This window comes from Clinocottus analis, unplaced genomic scaffold (assembly GCF_023055335.1).
Source record: "Clinocottus analis isolate CAN_PGR_092001 unplaced genomic scaffold, fCliAna1.0.p SCAF_4, whole genome shotgun sequence".
Lineage (NCBI taxonomy): Eukaryota > Metazoa > Chordata > Actinopteri > Perciformes > Cottidae > Clinocottus > Clinocottus analis.
Window position 1 is genome coordinate 12,605,548 of NW_027176153.1, and position 24,557 is coordinate 12,630,104.

A 24,557-nucleotide genomic window follows, 5' to 3' on the forward strand; every position below is an offset into this window, starting at 1 on the left:
GCATCAAGATTTGAAGACATTTGAGCAATGCATGAGACTAGTTTCTCCACACAGGAGTTTTGAACCAACAAAAAGGTTTTTGTACAAAGTATTAACTACTTTCTCCTTTTTGTCATTCCATTTTATTACACAACTTAAGTATGGAACTAATGTTTGGTTTTCTTTGTATGTATGGATTACTTGTGTTGTTACCGGCTCCTGGTGGACATTTCATGTCAATAGAACCTCTAGAAATATATTTACTGAAAAAAAAAATGGTGACGCGGTCAATACTTATTTTACCCGCCACACCTTGCAAATGCAAAGATGCTCACATGCCATGCCCCACACACGGTTTTGCAATCTTCATGGTCATCCCAATAAATACATACTCTGCAAATCTGAAGCGGAAATGACTGGAAAATGAACAGGAATTTTCTAGTGTGGATTTACAACAGTACTTCGGGCTGATGAGAATGTAGCGACAAGATTGTGAAAATGCAGTTCATGTAAGAAAGTAGAGAGTAGTGTGGTCTGTGTGTGTGCTTACATACTTCATCAGACCTGTTGCTGTCTGCACCAAAAAAAACAATCTTTATTTCTTAGAGCTTCGGTTCAGAAAGTAGAGACCCATATTTGTTGTACACATTAAATGAGGACCAGGGCTCTGAAAGGAGAGAGATGCTAATACTGTACAGGCCGCTTCTGCAGTGCATCAAAAATTAACTGAAATGGATTCATTTTTTTGTCATTTTCTTTTGGCCTATTTCTTTTTTTTTTCATAATTTTTTTTTAGCAAAAGAATACAATTTGTGTAGAAACAAGCAATATTTTGCATCTGTCATCTCCTCTTTAACCCATCAGAATGTCCTTCGCAGATGTCAACTGAAAGACAACAAAAGAAACCTGAACACAACTTCAGTTGAAAGCATTTAAGTTATAGCAATACGCACACTATCAAGTGTACAATTTGTCAAGGTTCATTTGATTCTAATAAAATACTTTTTTTAAAACCCATATACATTTCATATATTTATCTTTTTGGGGTATATGGATTCAAAAATAGACATTTAAATCATAAGAGAATGGGAGGGTATGGGAGAGAAAGAAAAAACTACAAAAGCTACAAATGGTTGTCCTCTGTCACTGAGGAGAGAGAGAGAGGACAGGGGAGAGTGTGAGAGATAAAGAGCGAGTGGGATAAAGAAAAAGAGAAGGAAGTGGAGAGGGAGGCTGGGGGGTTAGGAGGGGATTGGCCAAGCTATACAGCGCAAGTATGACACCCACTTTAGCTCATTACACACGTACAGTCGTGATCAAGGCACAGGGATCTTCTAAAAGTTTTTTTTCTTCTCAATAAAGTTGTACAAAATAATACATTTTACAGTCTGTACAAGAATAATAGTTCAGCAGTAATGTAAAGACAGACATACAAAGGAGCAAGAGGATAGGGAGGAAAGAGGTGAGAAGAGGAAAGCTGGAAGGAAGGCAGAGGGAGGGGATGGCAGGGCGAGCAGGCTGTTTGACCACACAAGTATAAAAATAACAGAAAAACAAAAAAAACATTAGTGTCCCGTTTGTTGTCGTCATATAATTTCTTTTTTTTCTTCTTTTTTTTTATATTTCAGGATTATATTTAGTTTTCTCTTCAAAAGAGCACTGCCAGGAAGGTAGAAGTGCATATGGAAAATTGGTGGTCTGGAAGAGGGGAGTGAAGGAGGAAAAAGAAGAAAAAGAGGAGCGAGAGAGAGTAAAGATAAAGACAGAGAGCGCACAGGGCACAATGGCACAAAGTCTACACAGACAAAAACAGCTGCGGCGACAGTAAAACGGGGTCAATCATGACAAGATGAGAGCTCTCTTTAACTTATATGGTACTGTACTGTAGAAGGATGCTTTCTGCCCTCCGCCAGTTAAGCTCCATAAAAGTTGGTATTTTTTTGTGTTTCTTTTTGTTTTTAACTCAATGTTTCTTCCTCACGTTTTGCTCCACTACCAACAAGACAAAGTCAGGCGGCCAAACAGATCTGTGGAGAAGTCGAGGGACCGTCAACGTCATCTGTTAATTGTGTCTAGACTCCATCAGGGATTCACATTGGAGTTGGCTCTGTCCCGTTCCTGTAAACCTCTGCCCCCCCCCCGCCTCTGCGGCCCAACTGACCCCAACACACCCCAGGTCCGTTTAGTCTGTGGTAACGCTGCTCCTCGGGGCTCAACGGCGCAGTCGCTAAGTCCATTTAATCTCAAAGCACTGCGCCGGGGGGGGAAAAAAGAAAGAAAGAAAAAAAAAGAAAAATCAGCCGACGGCTCAACCAGCACTGACCAGTACATATCCCGAACCAACCGGTTGTGCAGTCCAGTTAAAAGCAGGTGTGATACATTTCTTTGTGCGAGCAGATCCTGTGGTTGAAATTATGTGTAAGCGACAGGAAGGATTGGTGTTCACGATTTGAGTCAAGTTCTAAGCACAGTGCTTTTTAGTTTTTTGTTAGATATGGTTTCCAGCTGATCCGTTAAGTTCGTTCTCTAGTCGCAATAATTCAACGGTCATCCATTTTCCGAATTACACTGAAGTAGTAGCTCGCTCAGTTTTCATTCCAACCTCAACAAGAGGAACTCACAGTCTCAACCGCGGATCAACACCTCCGCACTACAGCACAAACTGTCCGGACTAGGTCGATCGGCGTCTCTAGAAAAAAGGTGAGGGGAACGTGTGTGTAGGGACGATATATATGATGTTGAGCGCTGTGGAGCTAGGAGTATGGCTGAGGGTGGAGATCAGAGTCCGTTCACGCGTTAACCCTTAAAACCCTTCCATCAAACTAGCTCAGTCTACTGAAGATGGGGAGTTTGCATCAGGGGAAGTTCTGGGTTGAGGGTGTGTTTAAGTGTGTGTGTGTGTGTATAAGTGTGTGTACATTTTGGCCCCCCGTTCCTTCACAAGAGCTCACACACTTCTGTGGAAGAGGGGAGTTCAGAGACTCAGGGTTTTTTCATAGTCCAGTTCATGTTTTTTGGCCGAACACTTTTATTCTTCTTTTTTTCTCCCATCACAACAGCTCGTACTGTCGCAGGTGCATCCGCTGAATGATGTCTCGACAGTCGTTGAAGACACGTCGGATGTTTTCCGTGTCGACGGCGCAGGTGAAGTGGGGGTAACAGTAGTGCCTCCCGTCCCCGCTCGCAGTGCTGATCCTCTGGAGACGGAGAAAGAAAAAGTGAGAAACTATTTCACCATGTAAATTACAACTAACACAAGTGCTGATTGACTGTTGAGGTTGTAGGAGCAGCAGTCTCCAACTCTTATGTTGAACAGAGAGCCGATGCAAAGCAGACACATTCATGGCATATTCAGCAAATACAATTATTCGATATTTGTATATCGTCAACACATTTTTCAACCCTGTCTGTGGCACTCAGACAAAGACCCATTAGTTCTTCCTGAAGATTTTTTAAAAACATGTCAAAACAGAGACAAAAACTGAGCATTTGTCTGGGACTATTTTCCTCTGCGGTTTGATACACATTTGGTGCGCCAGTGAGTAATGTGATCAGTTTATTGCTGGTTTTGGTCTTATGGGATTTTGTTAAGAATAAGAAGAAATATATCGACTATATACCCTTTACATTTTGCATGTTTACAAAGCACAAAAGCAAACCTGTGTGAGGATAAGATAAGATTTTATTAGTCCCGCAGTGGAGACATTTACAGGAGCTTACCAGGAATTCATCTCTTATGAAGTACTTTGCTCTTGTAACACGTGGATCTTCTCCAGGCTCTGGGGTCGCTGGAAGAGGAGGGACAAGCGAATTAAACCACAATTCTTATGTTTTGTAATCTTTTCAGGTGGCGAATATGCATACATGAATGGATCATGCAACAACTAGGATGGCGTTTCTGGTCTTTTATTAGTAATCAGAAATACATTATGATGCCAGTAATTATGTAACAAGTTGAGGAAGTAAGTTATATTCCACGTCATTGTAAAAAATCCTTGACATACAGGTGTGTATCTAGGATGACCTCTTGTGGTCACTGACGCTAAATGCCCTGTACTCCACCGAAATATTCCTTTGGACAAATAGCAAGTCAGGAGTTTGTTTAGCCGTTTCAAAGTAGAGGGGAAACAAATTCTAACTTATATTAAAAGCAGAATTGTCTATATGTGTTGGTGCATCCCTATAAAAAGCACAGGAATGTTTCTGTCTGGTCAGGAAAAGGTTATTGTGACGAGAAGGCGTATTTATTTCAGAGACCAGTTTCCAGCTGGGACTCTTTTAAGGCAGTTTGGTAACCCTACTTTATAAACAACAACGAGACATTTTCCTAAAATGAAGAAGCAGTTTTCAAAGGAGATATTGACAAGTTGAAAAGGGTCAGCTGTATTTGCACAGCTATATGGGCAGTGTTGCCGAGAGGAGGATCCAACTGCTCACCATCATCAGGCGTGGTATAGCGAGCAAATTCAGGAAAGTATTCCTCGATTTTGGACTTCCCTGCCAGCACTTTCTCTGCTAACAGGTCCTGTTTGTTGAGGAACAAGATGACAGAAATGGTCCGCAGCCACCTGAGGAGAGCAAGACACTATGAATCAACATCACACACTGAACCATACAACTGGGTCTAAAAGGGGTGGGGGGAGGGCGAGGGGGGTGTAGATTTAACTGCAGAGACATAAGATACTGTCTAGAAAATACTTAATACTGGATGGATCCCAACTGCAGGATAAATTGTCATGTCTTGTAAGACTTAACGATTCGGAAGATTTCCATAAGGGAAACCTGCAACATAACCGTAGTACATTCAAACAGTTTTGTTTAATGCCCTCGGTTAAAATGTATTTTTCCCAGCACTAAACCCAGTGACCCGTGTCATGCTGCCAAAGATCTTGCTATCTTTTACAGGGTTCACATTTCCAGTGACGATCAAGCTGGAATGACTGATAGGGATCACACTGTCCTCTAATATGTTCTCTTATGTGGGAAAATCGTATTAACTGTCACTGAACCAAATCAATTTATCACACTACAACCCCTTTACTAGTGATATTAAACGGAGTTACTAAAGAGGTGACTCAGACCCACAGCGAGCTTCCGCTGCAAAAGATAAACACTTAATATGTCCTGGTCCATTTTACCGTGACAAGGCCATCACAGTAATTATTGTTAGCCAGTAGTTAGCCGTTGTTTTTGGCTCCCATTAATTGTTTTGAGGCCGGCTTTTCATTAATTATTAATCAATCATCAAACATTTAAAACCTTTGCTCTCGAGTTGAACTACAAACCTTAAACCTTTGCAGACAAAACAAGCTGCCAACTGAGTTTCCTGTAGCATCTGAACCAAACATGCTAACCAATTCAACAGTCTAACCTGCATGTGAACGTCAGCCAACCTGCTTATGCTACCATGTGATTTGGTGCGTTCACACAACATAACCAAGAACAGCTTAACTAATCAATAAACTACCATTGAAACATGAATATGACCCTGAACATAGAGCTTAGCCCTTTCAATTGACAGTCGAGTTTAGTCTGAGCTAACAGACGATAGATAGGATAATGTTGCAATAATTTTCCAGGACAGCACAAGATTTTCCCCAAGACATTTTTCTCCCATTTTCATTGTGTTACAATTATATGATAATATCTGTGTCTCTTCACCTGTTGTTCCAGATGTTCTTGAAGAGGTTGAGGGCCTCCTGTAAACGGTTGGTCTGATTGTCCTCTCTGATCACCATGTTGTAACTGCTACTGGCCACCACAAAGATGATGGCCGTCACATCTGAGGTTGAGAGAGGGACAGAAATAAATTAGACACCGTGACAGAAAAAGACACAAGCTGAGTGAAAGCAAAACATGAACACAAGTTACCGTTAAAGCACTGGATCCATTTCCTGCGTTCGTCTCTTTGACCGCCAACATCAAACATACTGTGTAAAACAAGAGACATGGGTGCCAACGGGTCAAATACTGCCATCATGTGGTGGAACTATAACGTAGATTCTCATCCATTTACATCCTGAGTCCTTGCACATGATTAAAAAAGTGAAGCGACGTAGGACATTGTAATATATACTGTTATTTCACTGCCCTGTCCTTCATGTGCGTTACTCACTGGAAATTAACTTTGTCCACTTGGAATCTTGTCTCAAAGATGCCTGAAGTCAGAACTCTGCACCGTAGTAAATCCTGGTGAAAAAACAGAAAATGTAACAAAAAAGGTTCTCAAGATCATAAAGATATCCTGCAGGATTTTGAATAATTACACAGCAAATGTGGAGCAAACTTTAGACTCTGCAAATTGCTTTTGTGGCCTGAATTTATTTTGTAAAACAGGGTGAAAAACTCACAAGATTTATATATTTTCTACAAACAACGCAACAAACAAGAAGCTACGCTCCTCGACTTCAGGTCAAAAATGGAAACAGAAAATGCACCACGAGACGCAACACGATGATTTACGTGTGAGTGGTTAAATTTCAGTAAGTGTTTTCAGGGAAAGTATTAATTACTGATATAATGCTTTTATACCTTCCTTTTGAAATACCTATGTGGGAAAAGAATATATACACGCACATACTAAAGTGTAGAATGCATTAACTTTGTGAGATTCACGCACCTGATCTGTTGGAGTGTAGTCACTCTGTTTCACAATGTCGATCTTGTCTAGAAAGCTAAGGAGAAAGGAAAAAACAACTGTAAAAACACTGATGTGGGTATAATGTTACTGAAGACTTAACACATTTGCTCTGGCATCACAATCAGTATAAAACCGCCAAAAGAACAGTATAAAACCGCAAACACGACGGAGCACTTTTCTGCAATGAGCATACTCTCTACAGCAGTTGTTTTAAACGTGGCACAGAAAGGCCCTTCAACACAACAGTCGGACAATATGACTGAGACTTTCCATTGAAACAAACATAAATTACATTGTGTTTGAATTGACGGGTCACCTTCGAAAAGGGAGGGAAAACACGAAAGCACTCATCCAGCATGTCAAAATGCATCAGCTTGTTTGCCAGAATACGATACAAACCTACAAGTGATCAGTATTTTTTATTTCAAATCTGCCATGCAAAAGAAAACATAAGCTCTTCTACACAAGCTAACTCAAAGGGCTTCATGCGTGTGTCACTAATATTCCTTTCATGTGGCTTTGTCATACAGACTGTTTTATTGCAGATATTAGCTGGAAGATGGTCGGCCACCTGCAGCCTCTGCCATGATTTAAATCTCATGGAAAGCACCAAATGTCATGTGGACTCCGGGCATTCCCAAGAAACGCTTCAGGATCACACAAACAAAATAACTGGTGGATTATACAAAACAAGTGGATTGCTACAATGTGCCTTGATTAACAACCAACACTGTGTGCAGTTGGCGACAGACTCAAATTTGGAAACAGCCAAAATTTCAGACACGACCGAAACATTGAAGCGGGATCATCCCCTTTTCAAACCCTGTCAAATAATAAAATACAAATTGTGAGTGAAAGATGGACTCTCCAACTGAAGCATTATTTCCCATTCCACCGCTTAATGTCCTAAAAAAACCTCAGACTGGTAAAACTAATCTAGACGTGTGCAATGTCCCATTATCTCATTAAAAGACAAATATCATTGCAATAAAATAACTTCTGGATCTTAAAGTTTAAACTGTTTCATGAAGCTATGGACTTGGGTTAAGTTGCCCAGTGCTGGTTTTTAAGCGTCACAGGTGAACTAGGGCACAGGGAAAGGAAATGAGCAGTGAACCCGTCAGATCGCAACAGGACGAGAATCTTCAGGAATTCTGCGAGATTCCTGAAAAACAAAGTGAAAATTCAATGAGAGAGAAAGATGCCTCTGAAGAAGGGCACGTCGAAGGTGAGATGAGCGTAAACGTGAAAGGAGGGAATACAGACAGAGAGGAGGAGGACAAAATGTAAGTGTAGTGCCGTCTGTCTGACATTACAGAGCAGATTTCTAAAATAGCTCCCGAGCGCCCTGGCCTCCTGCACGGTTACCAAGGAGACCCAACCGCAGGCGCTATTAATAGTCTATCAGGTCCCAATCTAGTGCGGCTGGACTGGATCCAGAGAGAAGACAGACAGACAGAAGGAGAAGGAGAAAAGGAAGACATAGGAGAAAAAGAAAAGCAAGAAAAGGACGAGCTTGAGTTTTTTTTATGCCTGATGTGTGAGCAAGAGAAGGGAGGGAACAAAAGACTGGACTGTACCATCTCAACCACCTGAGGGAGGGAGAGTTTCTCAAAATGTAAACTTTCAAAAAACACCAACCTCAAGTGCCAAACATCAATGCATGTTTTATTCACCGATTTACAGTCAATTTGCCAGATTTAAGAAGAAAAAGCTGTGCAGGCTACAGGCTCGTAGTCCACAGCGACGGGTTCCTCCTCACACATCACCCCCTCTGCTCCTTTAAATATCCTCTGATCTGCAGATGACTCAGCCTCGGCCATGTTGGCTCCCAAACACTGCAAACTGCTGCTGTTAGATGAAAACTATTCCACCATGATCATCGTCGTCAGGTGTTTTTACTTGCCTTCGATTTGGAAATGAGAACTAGACCGTCACCTCTGAGATGCCCTTGTGCAATGAAACACCCAACGTATCATTTAGACTTTGACAATGAGTTATGTTTTGGCGATTATGTAAAGGGTGAGAGGTGCTTCAGCAGAGATGATGCAAGTAAGAAATCCTAAAGACAGGTGGCAGCGCTGGATTGAGACAATCCCACGGAACAACATACTGTCAACTACACATTTGAAACGAGATCTGACATTAATTAAGTCTGAGATGTTTAACATGACCATCAATAAAAACAATTAGTGGCTGCTTCACATAACAGAGCGGCTCGACTTTGACCATTTCCTGAGATGTCTCCACGCTTCCACTGATAAAAACCTAAAAAAATAAAATAAAATAGACTGACACAAACTGACTTGGAGAAAAATAATGGTAGAACAAGCAGGGATGTTGCTAATGTTTGTGCCATCTGGCCACTCATCAGTTTTTACATTGAGAATATTCAAATTTTCCAGTGAACAATCTGACCGGAATTCATTTCAACTGTATGCCAGTGTAAAATAACAATATAATAACATTTGCTCGGTACACACGGAGGCCCAAGTCCCATCTCTGAGGTTACCCAATTGGCACAACGCTTGTGGTGGTGTCCTGCAGCTGCCACTAGATGTTACTGAAGCGCACCTTTGTGACTGCACAGGAACCATGTACTTCTAAGAATGTGTTTTGTGAGATAAACAAAAACATCACTGCAAAACTATCTTTTACAGTTTACATCAGGCAAGTATGTGGTATTCCATCCAATCTGTATAACGATTTTTCCTTTTGATTACGTTGTGTTGAGGAGAATAACACTTGTTTATTGTAGTAACCGGCAACAACTAGCACAGCAACTGTAAATGTTATACTGAAGGCACACCACCAGGCCTGAAACGGAATAAATCTTGATCTTTCAAATCAGTCTGATTGAAAGATCACGTCGCAGCCGCTTCCGTTACAGTAATCTACGGTCCTGTGCACTTAATAAACTGGTACCTGAGTGTAGAGATCACGTTACCGTAGCTGCTACTTACTATTGTGCACAGTCGATCAGCTGGTACTCGTTTGATCTCTCGAAGCACGCCCTGACCCCCTCATCCTGCCACAGCGTCTTCGCATGGTCGTAAAACTCCTGAGGAGGAAACAGAAATACATGAGTGACAGAACGTGTAACATTTATTCTTGCTGCTTGAACAGGATAACCGGAGTAATGTCCTGGAGTTTCTGCGTTTTCCAAGCTGAACTCTGATGCACTGGTCGAAAACACACTTTCATCTCGTGGCAATGTTCGATTACATATTTTAAATTAAAAAAACATGTTGCGGTCTTTGTTGGATTGAACAGGGTCAACCGAATGTGAAAGCGCAAAGAAAGAAAGGAGGACGGCATTGTACGTCTGAGGGCACCGGGTGCAAAGGCCTTTTTGTTGACACCACATATAGTGTACGTTGAGCCTAGAAGATGCCTGTGTACATGTCTGTAGAAGTAAATAGTGGTGGAGGGTGAGAGACATCTTACCATTAGTGGTGTGACAGATCCGCGATTGGTACGGAAAACCCCTCACGGTCAATAATAAAGTATGTGATGTCATCACTACCACAAAATTCATAGGACACATTTTTACAACTGAAATAAAACAGAGAGCTCTTGTACATATATATTTTTTCATATATTTAGAGCAAGTGTCAAGGAATGGGTAGCCCAATAGTGGAGCGGTGGCAAAAAAAAATAATTCCCTTTGTTATTTATGCAGACATAAGTGTTTGTGTCTGAATATGAGCTTTGTCTTAAACTACAGTACAAATCTTGCAAAAAAGGAAAGCAGATGAAGATACAGTGCAGGCCAACTAGAAGGACTCAGCAGTGGGTGCTGCATGTGTACGGCTGTGAAAATGAATTGACAGAAACCTTGTGGTTGATGCGCCCACAAACTCAGGTCTCAGGAATTCAGGTCAAACACAGGAAACTCTTTTTGTTTCAGCGTGGGAATACACAGACGCCCGTCTGTCTCGTTTGTATATACACACACACACACACACACACACACACACACATATATCAATTATGTACAACTATAATGAAATAGCAGGAAAAAAAAAAAAGAAAAAATCACACAGTTAATTGATCTATCCCATGTATAGTAATGCAGCAAAGACAACCTGATAAATGAACAGTGTCACAGTCCCTTCCACTCGCATACAAATGCGCGCGCGCGCACACACACACACACACACACACACACACACACACACACACACACACAAGTGTTGTGGAGTCACGCGCTGGGTCATACGCTCTGGTTGGCCTTAGGTGCTGATTTTCTGGTTTAACCTTGCAAAGATGCTCACATCCCCATCACAACCACCAGACCAATACAAACCAAATATAAGAAACACTTGAGACTTTCGTGTCAAGGGACTACATTTAAGAACTGGGAAAAATAAAAAAATAGGCAATTATATTTACCTCCACATGCATTTTGGAGTCTCAAGTAGATCAAAACCCAAAATAGACTTTCACCATCCGGTTTTGCAACTTGGAAACTATGACATGCTCGTCATAAACAAGTAAACCAACCAAACGGGTAAAGCCAATTAACAACCGAAAACAAATAATTGCTTCCCAACAGCTCAGCATGAGTGGAATTTCTAGGGCTGCAGGATGCGTTCAGGGTTATAGACAGCGTCGCACAGAGGAAAACGCACAGATTGTAGCAGCTGAAATGTTGCCGAGTAGGACGTTAGTTTGCCGCTTACGTACTATGAATCAATTAAGATTGAAAGCCACCATGTTGGTAAACATCTCGTGAAGATGGTGACTTGACTGTGCATGTGCTGTCCTCTACCTCGTCTTTATCCCTGTGGATATACATGTGATAATTATCTTCCAAAATTAACTTTTTTTCTCTTTTCGTGAAGAATTTATAATAAAGAATATATTTTTGTATTGTTTATCAAAAGTGAAGTGAAAGCAAAATTGAACATCAGTAAGTAACCACCCACTGTAAAACAAAACTGTGTGTGGTATTGTGTGTAACAAGTTTATTTATATAAAAAAGGTCTAAATTTCCTTCCTTTACCTCTTTTGCTTTGTGATCATTAATAAAAATCTGTAAATCTCAAATACTTGTAGGACTGAAATCAACCATTATTTCCATTTTCAAATGAATTTTCTCATTCATTATTTTCCCAATCCATCACCAAGTCTAAGAAATTGACTTTATTGGTATAATCCCCTACAGCCTTGTTTGGCTAAGTTGCTTCAGACGACCCCTCACTTTGTGTCTTTAATTACAACGTTAACATTAGCAAGAGAAGTCTTGTCACTTGCATGTAAAAACATAAAAAAACTCTTTCATTGTGCAGTTTTTCCATGACGGCAAACTCGTCATGTGTTTACAAACAGAGCGCTCTTTTATAAAATCAGTCATGCTATTCGCTCTCCTTCCTTAGCCTCCCTTTTCTCCTCCTCCTTTTCTCTCCAGTGACCATTACAGAAAAACAACAAACCTCAAACCGGGCGACCAGAAAAAGCCAAATCCTTGATATGAGATCAGACGCTATCAATCCCCACAAGGAGGTCAGAGCGCAGTTTCAAAATCCGCTGGTGCTGGAAAGCGACAAGTGTCTTGCTCAAGGACACTCCGGTACGGCTCATGTGTGGGCACTGGTTTGGTCGGACCGTCTGCCCCGTTTGTTGAAGGTCTTTGTCATCCATGAAGGTTTGGAAGGACACAAGAGGCGCTTTTGCTGACCGAGGTCCCTCCATACTCTCAAACATACATTAAATGCAAGCATTTACGCTAATTAGGTCATTACGACGATGAATGCATTAATTATCATGCTAGTCAAGAATACTCGTCTTCCCATAACTCATGGACGCTATTAACATGAACTCTGTGCCCTCGAAGCACTGAAGGACAAGGCCGGTGTTTTTATGCGTTTGAGCTCATTTACTACAAATCACAACATGACATTACTGCAGACGACAGCAAGAGAGCTTTCAGACTACTGAATATGTAACATTTTGGGGTGGTGATTGTTTCCACTCAGTTTGGATTGAGATGAAAAATAATTTTATAACAGTGTGAACATCAGTTTTAAAAATAAAATCTAAATGAGTACAGTGTTGAAATGTAGTTCAAGCACAGATTAAAGTGTTCCTTAAAAGCAAACAAACTGAGGTTGTGATAACAATACTGCTCAGATGCCCGCTCTAAAGACTAGATTCTCACAAGAAAGTGCACACTGTTCAAAATAATCCACACTTCCATCTGCATTCAAACACCGGGAGATTTTAAATTTGAACGAGGTTTTTTTTTTTTATCAATGTCAGTGATTATCTATTTAAAGCTTGTTTCAAGACCCGGAAAGTTGACTTTAAGGTTGCAAAGAACCTAATTTTAAAAAGGTCAGCAAATGCATATAAAACATGGTTTATGATAAATGGGCTAAACATTTAAAAACACTGATATGGTTGTTCAAACTGCAGCATTGTCAGGATTTTTTAAAATTTCTCTCTAAATAATAAGCAAATATGTCAATTGACTCAAAAACACGTACTGTACAAGTTAATTAAGTTAATTTTTAGGATGTTATCGTTTACCGGGTCAACAGCTAACGCAATGCAAACATATTGGACATATGCAGAGTACCGTGGTGGCAAGAGGTTAAAAGGAAATAAATTACCGTTGCTAAAATATATATTCATACTAAATTGGAGTAAAGTGAAAAGTAAATTATTAAGCCTCACCCCGCAGGTGGCTGTGGATAAACAGTGAGACACCCAGACTTCCAGGTTTAGTCTCCCGGCTCAGACAATTAGTAATGTCCCGCTGAGAATATTCCAAAAGACTTTAACCATCAGGTCATTAGTAAACATCAGCGTTTGCTACCTGTGTCAAGGGATTATCACCTGGGACTTTGGGACCATTTATACCAACAGATACTGAAACAAACAGCTGAGGATACCGGCACCTGTTGATATATCGGTCACAACTGTACTTCAGCTACTAACCTACCTACTTTCTTTGGGGGGGGGGGGGGGGGGTAACAAGGGGAGCACCTGAAATGTTTGTTAAAAATATTTAATTTTGTATCGCAAAGCTACACACATGAACGACTACAGCCAGCGCCGTAGATACAACTTTAACTACATAGTTCTAATTGAAGTTTAAACCGTGGGCCGCATGGTAAAAACAATAATAAGGTGTAGTTTTATTTTTGCTGTTTGACATGCCTGTGTATGTGCATGTCTGTGTAGCATCTGATGTTGTACTACTCACAGAGGGAAACTCAAAGTCCTTCTGGTTGACGAGGTTGAGCACGTATTCGATCCTGTACTGGCTCTGTGGGCACGCCAGCTGCACCGGTGGTGCCAGGGTGCTCATAGCTGTGACTATGGTCTGTCACAAACACAGAAGCAAAAGACATTGAAGTGTTGATGACATGAAAAACAGAAACTAGACTGGAGTATCTAATGCTGCTTTCGTGTTTTAGCCACTTACCTCAATAGCCTCTTTAATATTATTCTTGATGTCATGAATTTTCTGCTTCTTCTCTCTGAAACAAAATAATTGTGGGATTATTGATGTACAGTAGTAACAGAGAGTTAGGAGCGTCTTCACAAAGAAAGGAATACAAAGAAAGAAAGATACAGCAGTACACTGATATCTTCAGCCCATCACAGACCTACAACCCACTGTGCATCCTGATACAGAGAAACTACAAATTAAAGCACTATCACAGAGGTGCTACGGTATTTCACTTTGATGGAGTTTGGGGAGCACCCTTAACACATATTTTTTTACACATTTTCATGTAGAAAGTGTTCACACATGACAGAAAACTACAATTATCACAGAAAATATTTGAATGAGATAAAACGGTAAAAATTATCGTTGGAATATAGAAAAAAAACAGACATAATGGGCTGAGTCTTAAAAACCCTAAAAGGAATTACAATACATTAAATGTATGCCGTTGACTGTCGAATACAGGGGATCCTGCAGTGCGTCAGAACTGTTTATAATCAGCCATCATACATGGTGTGCTTTTGTTTTGGTCACAAACAAGGGTTTAGTGAGAAAGTATTGTTTTAGTGAAGTCCAAAAAAAAGGAAGGAGTTCCATGTTACAGTGACATGGTGCACCTCAGTGAGCTGCAGTGGGATTGTTTTTGATCTGGGAAGGGTAAACAGACCTTCATTGGCACGCGTGCTGGAGAAATTATGTCTGCTGTGAAGGATCGCTGTTTGTGACATTTGGACTCTCTGTGACTGACATGTTTGTATTAAAAAGGCAACCAGAGAGCAAGTTGGTCTATCTTTCACCTTGAGCCTGCCAGGACAACAGTGCATTGTGTTTACAATAGTTCTATGTCAGTGACAAAGGGCAAGATGGGCCTCTTTGGTCTGTGCCAGTTTTTGTTTTTTCACAAGGGACTCTCCGGCACTCGTCCAAATTTATGCAATGTTTAACAATTTCTTTACACAAGTGAGATTTACATTCATTAGTTTGACTCATCCATTTGGTTACCGAAAACATAGGCTGCACAATTACGTCACAATGCAAACCTGACAGGTCGACTCTATTGGTGGGGGACTAACGGTCCAGGTTTCTTACTCGCTCACGAATGCATCCACATAGAGGTGCTTTTCATGGCCCGACTATAGATGGAAAGCACTCGTAGAAGCAGTTTATACCCGTCAATATCGCCACCTACAGTCAAAGACGCTCTCGTAGCGCAGACTCTCCGTAAAGGACACACACACACACTTTCTGTCACAATGGTTACTCTGGAGCAGATGCAACAATAACATAAAAAACAAGAGACAACTACATTTACGAGCAAATGTACTTTTGACAAGAAAGGAACACCTCAAACAAAATCGACAATTCACAATGTGGTTGTTCAACAAGTCCGGATCAAAATTTGGTAGAGAAAGGGTTGAGTCAGTTAGTGGTCGCATTCCCAGTAATATAATTGTACTGTATGCATTAGATTTACAATTTAGTTGCTACTTAATCCTGAAAGTTGTGTAACGCTCAGTGACGCATGTAAGCAGAAAGAGAGAAAAGAGGGGTAAGACAGAGATTATTGGGTTAGGAGGGAAATTGAGAAGGCCTTGTTTACTTTTTTTCAACCTGATAGTCATTAAAGATCACATGGTTGTGCATCTGTGTGTGCACTCTAGCCAATCATGAGTACGACTGCATGCCCGTGTATGGAGAGAGACGCATGACACGACATGCTTCATTCATGATGTCTGGTGACAGTACGTGAAGGTATGCAGATGACAGGGATTATTAGGGACAATTATAAAAATGAGAACATTAGAGAAGCTGGAACCAGCTAATGTTAAACTAAAAAACGGCAAATATTAAAACTGTCTGGAAAGTTAAGGTAAGTAAAATCAATACTGATTGATGATACTTAATAATACTGGAAAAACCCAGAGAATTATCACCAGGCTCTGCAGCGTTTAGCGTCTTTCAGCTAATTGTTTTGGTTTTACAGTAAATCTTTTTTACACCGTTTTGAGGTTTATCTGAGCTTTTTTAGCCATAAAAAAGTCCAATGCACACACACAGCTCCCAGCCCTTAGTTTTGTACAGTTAAAAGCTCCAGTGATGAGGCTGGCAGTTATAGGCCTCGTCTCAGGGCAGCTCAGTCATAGTTGAGAAGAATAGAGGAAGCTGAGTCAGTCAGTAATTTATTTATTCTTCAAATCGAGCCACAACTTGGAATCAGCAGCCTTCCGGTCGCAAGCCAATTGCCCTGAACTTTAGGTTACCACAAAAGTCAATCCAGTCACCCAAAATCTTTGATCGCAGGCGGTGTTGAACTCTTTCAGTCCAACACCATTAAATGTATGTCCTGCCTCTGGATCCAGGTTTAACAGAACATGTTTCTATGCTTGTCATGTGGGAGCCCCCAAGCTACTAGCCTGCAACACTGTTTTGGTTTTTAGAAGATTTTCAAAAACACTTAAAAAAAGGACAACACGTTACACATACATATGGAGCAACATACAGTAAATGGAAGTTTAGTACATAAAAGAAACAAAAGCAGCCATATATACCAGATAACCCAGACAATATCACAGATCTAAATGGACGTGGTGTGTTTTTGTGTCTCGTTATCGAGGACTCACATCCACCGGTACACAGATGCATGTATTGACATATTGATATATTGCTCAGTGTTGTGTAACCATGCAAAGATGTGAACATCCACATCATAAGATCGGAAAAGAGAGGACAACGCAACTGTAATTTTTGGTACTCTTTGTGACAAATTAAGGAAATGTATATCCGCAAAAAAACAGGAGAGAGTGTCTACTTTGGGCAATATGGGGCTGAAGCTGGTGTCTTCAAAAAATTACTATAATAAACACTGTATGTTTGGTATGTTGCACAGATTTTCCTGAAAAAATACAGTCATGATATGATGTTCTACTTTACGAATAATCTAGATTTCCTCCTGACTGAAGGTAGACAGCACTGACTTGGTCAGAATAATTACATGTGAATTGATCTTCTGTAGAGGTGCTAGCCAGCTAAGATTAGCTGGATTAGCTCAATAGTGACTTTCGGTCAAAACAATTAAGTGGCTGTCATCTCTACCGGCTGACATTGACACAGCATATTAAATACACAACATCAACACACCAGGATTGAGTTTTCCTCTACAGGGTCAAACTTCCATTTCTGCACTGCAGTCTGACGAGGCTAACCCAGTCTTTTACTAATTATGAGCACTGGTTAGCGTCAATACACAGGTCTTTCTCTGGTGGGAAAATATTTGGTGAAATTATTGAAGACTCAATTGATATCATAATGGCTGACTAATAAGGCTTGATTTTTTTTTTATTTTTTAAAGCAGCCATAAGACTGCATCCCATTTCAAATTCCTGTCCACACTTCATACAAGCATTTTAAAGGCTCCATCAAAAAGGTGGCCATCACTGTATTGCAATATATAGCATGCTAGCCAATTTGGATTAATATTGCAACTGACTATGGTTACGTCCTCATGTTCGGCTACTTTAAATCTTACTCATATCAAACTCACTCTGCATTGAAGCCGTTGACATGAAGGATCCTCATCTGTTTCACTATGGTGCTCTTTCCTGACTCTCCAGCTCCTGGGGGACAGAACGGAAAGAAGAAATATTAGGAATCTCTTGACATGTAAAACAAGGCCACACATACACAGTTAGGATGTAGACAATACACATTTGTCTGAAATGTCACTTGACAATATGTGAACAGTATTGCCATTTACCGTATTTGGATGCAAGCACTTACGGCTCACTAAAAGTTTTTTTCAGAAGCCGTTTCAGCTATAAATCACTCTGCCCCAACAGGACATTTTCAATGAACAAACAGCAGATTTCACACATGACTGAAATGATTTGGCAAAACCGGGAGCAGAGGCAAGGACAGTGCCGCATGGTCACGGCTGAAATAATAACTAGAATATTTCCACTTGATACTGTGATCACAATCACAAGATCGAGACCTGATGAGTGCCTTTAGATTTTTCCATGATAAGTGGGTTTAAATACGCGTCCCTTCAAAATCGCATCTGAAGAATAAAAAGAGCTCACCATAAGTCTTTATGTCCAATGAGCAACATGTGATTGCTGTAATTGTCCGTGGTACTTGCGGTTAACAGTTCAGCAACAGCAAATGACAAAAAAAAAAAAAAAAATGCATGTTGCTGAAAAGGCATTATGAAAGAAGAGCTAGTTTAGCATTGCTAGCTGCCAGTCTAAGGATGGCCTGCACTGCTGTGAGAATGAAACTTGCATCTATTGTTCTGTAACGCCTGCAGTATGTTCAGCTGCATGAGGGGCGAGCAGCTTAAAGCTCACCAAGTTGCAGCTCTAACATGGCCCAATGCCTTTCCCGCCTCAGACCTGAAACCGTTTAAGTTGTACAGTTTATGTATAGTAAAACACAAAAGTAGTATTTGAGGTTTAAAAATGCACCATCTGCCATAACATCAATCCTAACAAGCTATGCAAGCCAAAATAGTCTTTTTTGAAAAGTGGAGACTGAGGCGTGATTATTTTACCAATATACGTTTTTTCTTATTAATGTTCCCAATGCGTATAAACTATTTCAGCAACTGTTTATATCTCTGAGGTACTGTATGCATCAGCCCAAGGACTACAGATGGAAAATGGCCACTTGGCTCTCTGATGCATTTACAGCTGTGTGAATTAATGTACAGCATATCTGTTAAATTAAGCAATAAATAAAAGAAATGTCTTTAAATTTTCAATCTAGTATGTCTAAAATGTTTTTATTACCATGTTCCTCACTTCAAGACAAAGTTGTCCATGTTTAGCTATTAAAATCAATAAAAAAAAAACTGTTTGGCTTCAACGTGCGATTAAGAGACATGTTTCGATGGACACGCTGCAATTTAGGTTCCACACAGACGAGCTGGGACGAGATTTTGGTGACTGAGTATTGATAAATTCATGTACCGACACCTTTTCCCCAACAACCCTGTGAAAACCGGATTATAGCTGAGAATAGTCTCACAATATTAAGATTTGATATGAAGCAGTAGGAGTGAGATTTCAGAAAAGAGCCTCAATTGTTGGTAAAGTTGGACCCTTCTTGGAAAAATGGACACCAATCAGTACATCCATGTCATTTGGTAGAAGCAAAGAGAATTTCCAAATAACAGCCATCTATTGACAATCTTATTGACTGACTGTCAGTTTGCGACAGTTTATTTTTAATGGCCAATGTTTGCCACCTACAAGACAGATTTGTGGTTGTCTTGGACATTATCAGACAAGTAACAGAGAAGTCTGGGACTCAAGCCTTTTGGTGGCTCAGCAAGCTACAGAGTCATAGCATGAACCCAAAACATCATGCTCTCAAATTTAATTGATGACCTCATGTCATGATGTCAGCGCTCTTCTTCCTCTCCCACCTCGCTGTCTTTTTCCGCACTACAAGATAAAGAAATGCCACCACATCTTGCAAAAATACCTATAGCACCTACATAATAAATATAGTGAAGAACTATTTTTTGAAAAAAAAAACTCAATCAAGTACGGTATTAAAACCTTTTTGAGTATCAAAAGTGTGTCCACAGAACAAAGCATTGAAAACAGTAAACACAAGAATTAGCCTTGAATGCTTAGTCGGGTTATTTCTCTATATTGAATATATTAACAGATACTTCCAGATCATAAATTCAGCATTTCAAATAGTTGCAAAACTGTTTGTCCCATCTGTTTGTTAAGACAAACAAGTCCGAAAAGGTGTGTATTTCTCTTCTATTACGATACAGATGTCAGGGGTGATACTACCATCTACCCGTATTGTTAAGACAAACATTACAATACGTCAAATAAAAAAAGGCATGAAATCTGATCCAACTCAAATATACGTGATCTCTGGGCAATTTTACATTTATAGCAAGTTAAATTACAATTCAACAACCATTTGCAGAACTTTATGCGGACAGGATGCTTTGCAGTTGAAGTGTCAATTAGAACACTTGCAATGATTTAACAAAACAAGGTCACTCGTATTGCTCAAAAAGTTCAGAGGAGTCTGATTGGGTAAAAAATATGTACATTTAAAAGATGGCAACCAATAAATATATGGCTTTCGGTGAAACTAATTTAACCTGAAGGTTGTCATATCTTCAGTATGGCGAATGTTGTATGTGAAAAAGGTTACTTTGTCAAGCTGGGCCTTAAAATAACTGCTAGCTCTCAATACACCACATATTGTGCCGTCACTCCTTTGGTAGGCGTCACTCTTTGAAGTAAAGCAAACGTTACAAACATGCCAGAAAGCCATTAACACTTGAGTTAGTAGATCTTTTAATCCAATAACCAGTGTAGTTCTAGTTTCAATTTTGCTGAGCAACATAATCCAATGACCAACAAGGTCCACAGACAGAATAATGTTTGCTCTTCAAATATATGGCCACAAGGTAGGTAGGTAGGTAGGTAGGTCGGGGTGTGTGTGTGTGTGTGTGTGTGTGTGTGACAATTAACATGCAGATTGACGCCACAGCAACTGACCACGTTGTGGTTTAAGACATTTTGATTGCTACGTTCTCAATGGTTAGAATATAGTGTGCGCTACATATCTGTTCCCAACATGGATACCAACAAAGCACAAGGCATTTAATTGTTTTCAGCTGAACCAGGTTTGAATTGAGTGACTCGTTTCTGCTTCATTAGCCAGTTTCACACATCATTGAAACAGAATCCCAAATAGCAGCCTGCCGGTGCACAGGTGTGTGATAAAGTCAACCCAGTAGATGATAAATGAAAGGTGACTAACTTTATGGCAGCCATCTTTGTTTGGGTTTTCATGTGGGTCCTGTTATTCTGCTTACCTTTAAGTCACCACAACTTCCTCTCGAACATAAAATACCGGCGTGCAGGACAATACTCACGCTTGCTGGCATCTCAGTTATCAAATATTATGATTTTGACAAAGAACACCACGGCTTCTTAGAAGTGGTGAATGAAGCCTGCTGCGAATGGACATATGAGGAGGGGGCAGAAGGGAGCACGGCAGGGGAAGTCAGACACTCTTGTCTGTTAAGTAATGTGGAGACCCAGCCCACCTCGACTTCACCCTCAGACACACAATCACACACAACCACATGTTCAGTCTCATACGTGTTCATTGCTACATTGGGTAGATCTTTGTGATTCCTCTTCAGACACTCTATGGGCTACACTCCCAAAAGCTGGCAGGTAATGGTAAACTAGTGTTAGTTTTACATTTTCAGGCCGACATGCAAAACCCAATAATGAACTGCACAGCATGCCATGTACTCCTAAACTCAGGTCTGTAATATATATATATATATATATATATATATATATATATATATATATATATATATATATATATATATATATATATATATTTTACACACACCTATTGATTGGGCCTCAGCATGTTTTGTTGTTGGTAATGGTAGACTGCTAATTTGACAGCAACATGCTGAAAACCCGGCACAGAGCTGCATTTTTTAGCCTTATGCAATGGCAAAGTCACACTGTTGACAATGTTTCCCAAAACAACATCCCAGAAGGTTATGCAGGGAGGCGGGAGGCCTCAAACTGTGCAGACAGAGAGCTTGCCTGTAAAGCAGCGAGCATAGAGAACGAAATGACAATCCAACTCACCTAAAAGTAGTAGTCTGTGTGTCGCTCTGTATATCTGTTTGTCTTTCTGGAGCTGCTTTTCTATCTTTTTGTTTGCTTCTCTTTGTGCCTTCTCCTCATTTCTCTGGTCTTCAGTCTTACTGTTGCCCAAACAACCCATCTTCCCGCAAGGAAAAACAAAAAGGGGTCCAGGGGAGGAGGAGGAGGTGGAGGTGGAAGAAGAAGTGGAGGTGGAGGGGGTTTGTGTAGAAAGACAACTAAATAAATAAATAAACTAAACTAGTCTAGTTCCCTCGTTTGACATGCGGATTTTGGTAGCAATGCCACCCACATGTAGCGTCTCCGGCCTGCTCCAGAGCCCGTCCGCGGTGCAGCACTGGAGAAATTATGTGTCCATAACGCGTATTCTGCTGTCAGAGAAATGGCAGGATACCGTGGCTGACGACACCGAGGCCGCCTTCTCAGTTAGCTGAATCCTGCTCGAGCTGTTCCTCCTTCACGTGCACTGTAGTTTTTTTTTTGTGTGCGTTTCGTTTTCCCCTCCCCACTCGCTGCCCCTTCGTCAACTGTGTCACGTTAACAATTGTAATCCACAACGTGTGTTAACACACCAAAAATTCGGGCTTTCACCTCAAACAGCGGCAGCATAAACTGCCTAATTTGCATCTCCGTAAAGCCCGGGTCTTGCGTCTCACTGCTGCCCGTGACAAGGAACCGAACTCGGCTTGTCCGAAAACCTCTCCCGTGCTGCGGCGCGGCTCGTTTCCGCGTCTTCGTTCATGATAAACGTTTCCAAAAGGCGTGCACTTATTCTCTCTTTCTATTTCTCCGTCTCCCCGACGGCTGTCTTGGTCAGGAGGGGGGGCAGGTGGGGGGGGGGTTGGGTTGGAGGGGGCCCAGCAAGACAAGGAGGAAGGAAAACAATATTAACACCCCAACGAGCTACATGTGTGACATTCTCAGCGCTTCCGTCGTCATCCTCCGGCTCCGTTTCATTCGTTGCATCAAATCAACCCCAAACTGCTCCAAACTCACTGCGGTTGTCTTTTCGGCCGGATGCCCCACCACCTCCAACTCCGAAACGATCCAATACCCCCACGATTTGTCCTCCTTATTTGTGATGGCTGTGTTTCTCCTCCAAAGGGCCTTCTCGCTCTCCGTCTCTCTCTCTCCCTGCCCCTCGCTTTTGTTGCTGAAATGTGTTATCAGCCCCTCACATCACCACCGAGCCTCCAAAAACTGCGCACCGATACTTTTTTTTTTTTTTTTTTTTTTAATTTTTCTTCTCTAAACTCCCGGCTCGGCTTCGATGAATCACTTCAACAACAAAAAAAATAATGCAAAAAAAGAAGACAAGAAAAGAGAAACGGAAACGTGACCAAGATGCGAAAAAAAATTCCCTCGAAATGTATCCACGTTCTCGCAGGTGAAAAGGCAACCCCTGCTGTCAGGCTCGCTTTATAAAGCCCACAGACGGCCTATATACGTGCGCGTACACACCGCGGCGACACACTCATACAAACAGGTATATCAATGCCCCTCTTGAATCCGAGGTGGGTAAATAGGCTACAGGCTTGAGACTGCATGTGCATTTACATTGACAAAAAATAGGACGCGGGGTGGTTGTAGCAGCACATTCCCACCGCGAAGGCCGCTCCCCTCCCGGCCGCTGGTCGTGGAAGGTGAAAGACAGGAATAACCAATTCTTGGAGGTTATTATTTTCTCGCTTTTTTTCTCTCTCGCTCTCTCTCTCTCTCTCTCTCTCTTTTTATCTCTCTCTCTCTCTCTCTCTCTATTTCTCTCTCTCTCTCTCTCTCTCTCTCTCTCTCTCTCTCTCTCTCTCTCTCTCTCTCTCTCTCTCTCTCTCTCTCTCTCTCCGAGAATAGTAGCCCACTACATTGAGGAGAGAGACGGGGTGGGGCCACACGGCGCTCATTGAACCCTGGGAAGGAAGGACCGAGAGAGGAGGAGAGGAGAGGCCGCCTAGCCTCGTCACGTGGCTCGGGCGCGGAGCGGCGTCACCGGCGCGGCTCTGCGGAGAAAACGGCGCCCTCTTCAAAGAAAACGACCGCACGGAGGGTGGGCGTCTCGCACAGCAGCCGGGCCGGGGGCTCCCAGAGCGGCTGCTGTACGGAGGGGCGGTCACTGAAGACAAATACAAATGAACTTACACACAGGGTGCAGTTCAATACACGATGACACGAGGCAGCACATTAATGTTTGCTGTGTTTACAATTAGCCTCAAACTATAGGTGAACCTTTAATGGCATCTGAAAGTGTAGACATATTGTCTGTGTTATTTCTTTGGTTTAAACATGGATTATACACCATCTAATAATAACAGCAACAATACTACTACTACTATTATTATTATTATTATTATTATTATTAATAATAATAATAGTAAAAAAACATTTAGACTTACATTAATATATTGTATGTCCAAATTACTTACACAATACATGGGTGTATCCATCCTTCAATCCACCCAATGGGTTTTGGGTGGGAGCCTTGAACCGTCATCACAGGGCAACACAATCAGACATTTCCACCTTGGTGAGTGCTCGGGACATTTACAGTTCATCTTATCTGCAAGTCTTTGGGCTGTGGGAGAAAACAGCAGCAATTTGATGAAACACTTTGATAGAGGACATACAAACTACAGAGTACGTTTCTGTCTGAGCCCAGGTTCTTCATACTAAATCATAGTTCTTTAAATTAATTATATATATATATATATATATATATATATATATATATATATATATATATATATATATATATATATATATATATATATATATATATATATAGTCACATGGGCAGAACACCAGCTAT

The 24,557-nt window shown here is 41.0% G+C and overlaps 1 protein-coding gene across 2 annotated transcripts; it reads right to left on the reverse strand.

Annotated features, from left to right (window-relative positions):
• Positions 1–550: 550 nt before the first annotated feature.
• On the reverse strand, positions 551–23,467 carry gnas (GNAS complex locus). 2 transcript variants are annotated; one of them, XM_068597014.1, is made up of 12 exons: positions 22,754–23,467; positions 17,623–17,695; positions 14,055–14,109; positions 13,833–13,952; positions 9,583–9,680; positions 6,599–6,653; positions 6,095–6,168; positions 5,851–5,909; positions 5,641–5,761; positions 4,417–4,547; positions 3,700–3,767; positions 551–3,176 (listed from the first exon to the last, which is right to left on the reverse strand). In XM_068597014.1, exons 2-12 carry the CDS (start codon positions 17,655–17,657, stop codon positions 3,030–3,032), a joined length of 963 nt encoding a protein of 320 aa, XP_068453115.1. In that variant the 5' UTR covers positions 17,658–17,695; positions 22,754–23,467; the 3' UTR covers positions 551–3,029. The 2 variants fall into 2 exon arrangements, with proteins under 2 accessions (XP_068453115.1, XP_068453114.1); XM_068597013.1 differs by having other exon boundaries at positions 21,740–23,466.
• Between the last annotated feature and the right edge of the window lie 1,090 nt (positions 23,468–24,557).

Coding starts and splice junctions, on each gene's coding strand:
- gnas (XM_068597013.1), bottom strand. CDS start 21,878: ATGGGTTGTTTGGGCAACAGTAAGACTGAAGACCAGAGAAATGAGGAG. Junction 13,953..14,054: donor ATATTAAAGAGGCTATTGAG/GTAAGTGGCTAA, acceptor TGTTTGTGACAG/ACCATAGTCACAGCTATGAG. Junction 5,910..6,094: donor GTGGACAAAGTTAATTTCCA/GTGAGTAACGCA, acceptor TGTTTTACACAG/TATGTTTGATGTTGGCGGTC.